General features: G+C 47.9%; 1 protein-coding gene across 1 annotated transcript in view; it reads left to right on the plus strand.

Moving 5' to 3' along the window:
- Positions 1 to 6,222, plus strand: part of LOC120305651 (myosin-6-like) — a 39,931-nt gene that overhangs the window by 18,777 nt on the left and 14,932 nt on the right. Inside the window, exons 12-13 of the mRNA XM_039337829.1 lie at positions 120 to 258; positions 3,374 to 3,492. Of these exons, the coding sequence (XP_039193763.1) occupies positions 120 to 258; positions 3,374 to 3,492 (258 nt within the window). The remainder of the gene's footprint in view (positions 1 to 119; positions 259 to 3,373; positions 3,493 to 6,222) is intronic.

Raw genomic sequence — 6,222 nt, forward strand, 5'->3', positions numbered from 1 at the left:
TGACTTTGGGTTGAGGTTCACCAACCTTTCAGGAATGGGTAGCAAGCTGGTCAACCTACGTCCTCTTCACTTTTCATGGACATTGTCTCTTTCGACTCCCTCACCTCTTTTCCGCTCAGAGTGCCTTTGACGTCCTGGGCTTCACCCCTGAGGAAAAAGTGGGTGTCTACAAGTTGACGGGCGCCATCATGCACTATGGGAACATGAAGTTCAAGCAGAAGCAGCGTGAAGAACAGGCCGAGCCTGATGGGACGGAGGGTGAGTGTTGGAATTGATGTGTTAGAATGTATTTCTATAAGGTGACCAACTTTTTTACAATGAAAAGGAGGACACAAATAAATTGAAGAAAAAAATATCGTAAAGAAAAGAAACATTTTATTCATTGCAACAATAATACAGAATACACTATAATGTGGTAAATGCATCATAAAAAACATTTGTAACAATAACATTTAATATTGTAATTATGTCCTGGCAAATAGACGGGGAAGAAATGGAGGTAGTGACAGATTTTATTTTTCTGGGCTCCAAGATCACCTCAGGTGGGGTCTGCAGCCGAGAAATTAAAAGACGCTTGCTCCTGGGGAGGAAAGCTATGGCAAATCTAGACAGCATACTAAAAAGCAGAGACATCCCCCTGCCAACAAAAGTGCGTATAGTCCAGGCCATGGTTTTCCCAGTTGCAATGTATGGCTGTGAAAGTTGGACCATAAGAAAGGCTGAGCACAAAAGAATTGAGGCCTTTGAACTATGGTGCTGGAGAAGACTCCTGCGAGTTCCTTGGACTGCAAGGCATTCAGATCAGTGAGTCCTAGAAGAGATCAACCCCAACTGGTCTTTAGAAGGCCAGTTGAAACTCAAATACTTTGGCCACCTAATGAGAAGGAAGGACTCACTGGAGAAGGGCCTAATGCTGGGAAAGATGGAGGGCAAGAGAAGAAGGGGACGACAGAGAATGAGATGGCTGGATAGAGTCACTGAAACAGTAGGTGTGAACTTAAATGGACTCCAGAAGATGGTGGAAGGACAAGAAGACCTGGAGGAACGTTGTCCATGGGGTCGCGATGGGTCGGACACGACTTCGCAATTAACAACAACAACAATTGTAATTATGCTTACATGCCGCGCCTCCACCCGCAGCCACCCCGCCAGCACTGCTGCCCCATGTAGAGCAGGCCCCTCAGCTCCCAAAGCACCAGCTGCGCTGGCTACGGCCCCGGGGGGCAGCCCACCTTCGACACACCCCGCCTGCAGCCGTCCCGCCAGCACCACCGCCCACCATGCACAGCCCCGTGTAGAGCAGGCCCTGCGGCTCCCACAGCACAGGGGGCAGCCGGCCACCGCCGCTCCTCACATCCCCGCCCGCAGCAGCCCCACTGCCCCTGCCTTTTGCGCCGGCAACCATTATTGCCCTAGCAGGGCCAAAGATCAAGAGAAAGTTACCGTGGCGTCGCCGCTCCAGTCTCCTCCAGGTATCTTCGGGACTAACTAGGTCAGTGGTTCTCAACCTTTTTAATGCTGCGACCCCCAACCGGTCGTAAGTCGAGGACTACTCAAGTGGTCGTAAGTTGAGGACTACTCAACTGGTGCAGCACCGTTTGCAGAATGGGACTTTTGGCGGGCTCAGCAGGGCAGAGACAGCCTGGACAATTCCTATTGGCTTTTGGAAGCCAATAGAATTAGACTCTATTCAAGAGAGTCTATTCTATTGGCTTTCAAAAGCCAATAGAAAAAAAGGGAGTAGCACAGCTAAGGAAAAGGGGGGGGGGGGAAATGGCGGACTGTGTTGTTTGGCGACCCCCGTGAAATGGTTGTTCGACCCCACAGGTTGAGAACCACTGAACTAGGAGATGGTGTAGTTGGGTAGCAGGGAGGGGTGCAAAGTTCCTGCCAATTCGCCTTCACTGCAGACAACTTATGTGCAAAGTTTGCCGGCTGGGTGTTTTGGCGCGCTCAGCAGCAATTCCTATTGGCTTTTGAAAGCCAATAGGGAGAGTATTGCAAAATTTGGAAAAAAAAAAAAAAACATGAAAAAAAAGGTGCCGGAACGCCATTCTGAGCATTCTATGAGAAAAAAAAAACCCTGCAGATTAATCTTCAAATATTGAAAAGGAGGACATGAAGGAGGACACTTTTCGAGGGAGGACAGAACTCACAAAAGGAGGACTGTCCTCCCTAAAGGAGGATGGTTGGTCACCTTAATTTCTGTGCAACAACCATAGTAGTATTCAGCCAGTAGATGGCAGTATTCACAAGTTTGGATCTATATACTCTATGCCAGCAGTTCTCAACCTGTGGGTTGGGACCCCATTTGGGGTCGGACGACCATTTCACGGGGGTCGCCAAACAACGCAGTCCGCCATTTTTTCCCCCTTTTTCTTAGCTGTGCTACTCCCTTTTATTCTATTGGCTTTGGAAAGCCAATAGAATAGACTCTCTTGAATAGAGTCTAATTCTATTGGCTTTCAAACGCCAATAGGAATTGTCCAGGCTGTCTCTGCCCTGCTGAGCCCGCCAAAAGTCCCATTCTGCAAACGGTGCTGCAAGTTGTCTGCAGCGAAGGCGAGCTGTCTGGAAGTTTCCACCCCTCCCTACTGAGCAACTACTAAAAATGTAAGTAAAAGAGGGCCAGGGGTGGGAGGTGGGAGCCCGGCGGACGCAGGGAGGGTTGCTGGTGCGCGTGGAACCCGGCGGGTGCCTTACCTCCCTTGGGCTGGGCCAGCTGGTGGCCCAGCCGGTGGTCGGCCTGCTCCGTCTCTGCCGCTTGCCAGCTACGCCTTGGCTGGCATGGGGGCGGCACCACGCATGCGCGGCGCTCTCGGGCAGGGAAAGTCCTTGACTTATGACCGGTTGGGTAGTCCTCGACCTACGACCGGTTGGGTAGTCCTCGACTTACGACCGGTTGGGGGTCGCGGCATTAAAAAGGTTGAGAACCGCTGCTCTATGCTCTTTTGTTCTAAGCAGAGTTTCCTGTTACAGTTAAACAGTTAAGCAGTAAAGCACATGGTGGCAGTACTCTTTCTTTGCTGTGTGGTGCTACATATAAAAACAGAATTTCTAACCGTGAGAAAGCAATGGACCTTAGGACAAAGGAAAAAGGGCTGGAGAAGTCGTAGTTGGTATGAAAAGGTCTTCCTCAAAAGCCTCCTCCAGTTGTGTTGCTCCCCTGGATGCAGAATTCCACTGGTGGTTGGGAATGTCAGGGGTTGAGGGACACATTTTGGGAGGAAGACAGATAGAGAAGGTCTTCTCGGAGTGTCCTAAGAAGGAGAGGACTTCTATGGAAGGAAGAGGACATCAGCAGAGGAATATCTCACCTTTCTTGTTTTACGTTCCCGTGAAATTTGCCGGAACCGTTTCTTTTACTCTCCAGATGCGGATAAATCTGCCTACTTGATGGGTCTCAACTCAGCCGACTTGGTCAAAGGGGTGTGCCACCCCCGGGTGAAGGTTGGCAACGAATATGTCACCAAAGGGCAAAATGTCCAACAGGTAAGGATGTTTCCTTTTCTTAGGCTCGGTTGGAGTTATCCAACTGGGAAGTCTTTGGACTTGGCTGAACTTTCCCTGAGCTGCACAATTGAGAAAACAGCACCTGTTGAACTTCTACCTTGCAATTCTTAAAGGGCACGTTTCCTCAGTATAAAGGAGGGCGGGTTTAGTACAGGGAGTCCTCGACGTACGACCACAATTGAGCCCAACATTTCTGTTCTTAAGCAAGACATTTGTTCAGCGAGTTTTGCCCCATTTTACAACCGTTGTTAAGTGAATCAATGCAGTTGTTAGTAATGCGATTGTTAAGGGAATCTGGCTTTCCCCCATTGACTTTGCTTGTCTGACGGTTGCAAAAGGGGATCACGGGGCTATGGGACATGGCAACCGTTGTAAATATGAGTCAGTTGCTCAGCGTCCGAATTTTGACCACGTGACCATGGGGATGCTGCAAAAGTCGTAACTATGAAAAACGGTCATAAGTCACATTTTTTAGTGCTGTTGTAACTTTGAACGGTCACTAAACAAGCTTATTGTAAGTCGAGGAGAACGCTGCTATCCTTTCACCCCTAGTTCTTCTTTTCATTAAACTAGACCAGGGGTAGGCAACCTTGGCTCTTTTATGACTCGTGGACTTCAACTCCCAGAATTCCTGAGCCAGCCACACTGAGGGGAAAGGGAGAGGTTTCCAAGCTGAGCCAAGCTGGCTCAGGAATTCTGGGAGTTGAAGTCCACGAATCATAAAAGAGCCAGGGTTGCCTACCCCAATACTAGACATCCCCAATTCCAGCAACTCTTCTTCTTCATATATTTTAGCCTCCAGCCCCCTGATCATCTTTGTTTCTCTTCTCTGCACTCTTTTTTCTAGAGTGTCAACATTTTTTTTACATTGTGGTGACCAAAACTGGATGCAACATTCCAGTTGTGGCCGTACCCAGGCCTTGTAAAGTGGTATTAATTTTTCTTTTACTTTGATAAAAAAACAAAATAGCAGAAGGCCTGAAACTATGGATTGAAGGGGGGAGCTGGGCTCAGCAAACCCCTGTCCCACCAAGGGCCTTCAACTATGTCCATGACAGCTGGAACCCAAAACACAAAGTAAGCCACAAATACACAACGGCTTGCAGATCCTGGCTGATAGCTTTATCTCCTTCTAAGGCATGGCATCGGCTAGCCCAGGGGCAGACAACCTTGGCCCTTTTATGACTCGTGGACTTCAACTCCCAGAATTCCCGAGCCAGCCATGCTGAGGGGAAAGGGAGAGTTTCCAAGCTGAGCCATACTGGCTCAGGAATTCTGGGAGTTGAAGTCCACGAGTCATAAAAGAGCCGAAGTTTCCCTCATGCTGGCTCAGGAATTCTGGGAACTGAAGTCCACGAGTCATGAAGGGGCCAAAGTTTCCCTCATGCTGGCTCGGGAATTCTGGGAACTGAAGTCCACGAGTCATGAAGGGGCCAAAGTTTCCCTCATGCTGGCTTGGGAATTCTGGGAGTTGAAGTCCACAAGTCATGAAGGGGCCAAAGTTTTCCTCATGCTGGCTCAGGAATTCTGGGAGCTGAAGCCCACAAATCATGAAGAGGCCAAGGTTGCCTACCCCTGGCTAGAAACTGAGAAACGGGCATCTTACAGAGATATCTCTTCTTTCAAACACCGGAAACTGGAGAAAAATGGCTATAAATAACACCCGGACTATTATAGATAGTCCTCGACTTACAACAGTTCATTTAGTGACCATTCAAAGTTACAACAGCACTAAAAAAAGTGACCTACGACCATTTTTCACAGTTGTGATCTTTGTAGCCTCCCTGGGGGTCACAGGATCAAAATTCAGTCGCTTCGCAACTGGCTCGTATTTATGACGGTCGCAACGTCCCAGGAGTGTCGCATGATCCCCTTTTGGGACCATCTGACACGCAAAGCGAAGCCAGATTCACTTAACAACCGGGTTACTAACTGAACAACTGCGGAGATTGACCAAACAGCTGCGGCGAGAAAAATCCTAAAAAACAACTGTCTCATTTAGCAACAGAAAATGTGGGCTCAATTGCGGTCATAAATTGAGGACTCCCTGTATTTTGAAAGCACTCTTTGATTAAGCGAAAATACCAGTAGCTACAGCAGCATCTTTGGTGCAGAGTTAAAAAAAAAAAAAACGGGTTAGCCTCAAATTTGTGATTCCTTGGATCACAGGTGATCCCAGCCAAGATTTATGTCTTTTTATTTATTTATATCCCGTCTAAAAATCTTGATAGATTTGTTTGCTCTTTTGCAGAGTTTAGATCAGGGGTCTTCAAACTTGGCCCTTTTATGACTTGTGGACCTCAACTTCCAGAATTCCTCAGCCAATATGCCTAGCTGAGGAATTCTGGAAGTTGGTCCCCAAGTCATAAAAGGGCCAAGTTTGAAGACCCCTGTCTTAAATCTAACAAACAAAATGGAGGCTGGCTGAGGAATTCTGGGAGTCGAAGTCCACTAGTCATAAAAGGGCCAAGTTTGAAGACCCCTGTCTTAAATCTAACAAACAAAATGGAGGCTGGCTGAGGAATTCTGGGAGTCGAAGTCCACAAGTCATAAAAGGGCCAAGTTTGAAGACCCCTGTCTTAAATCTAACAAACAAAATGGAGGCTGGCTGTGGAATTCTGGGAGTCAAAGTCCACAAGTCATAAAAGGGCCAAATTTGAAGACCTCTGTCTTAAATCTAACAAACAAAATGGAGGCTGGCTGAGAAAT

This window comes from Crotalus tigris, unplaced genomic scaffold (assembly GCF_016545835.1).
Source record: "Crotalus tigris isolate CLP2741 ecotype Arizona unplaced genomic scaffold, ASM1654583v1 scf7180000017690.20705106771:4171800, whole genome shotgun sequence".
Classification (NCBI taxonomy): domain Eukaryota; kingdom Metazoa; phylum Chordata; class Lepidosauria; order Squamata; family Viperidae; genus Crotalus; species Crotalus tigris.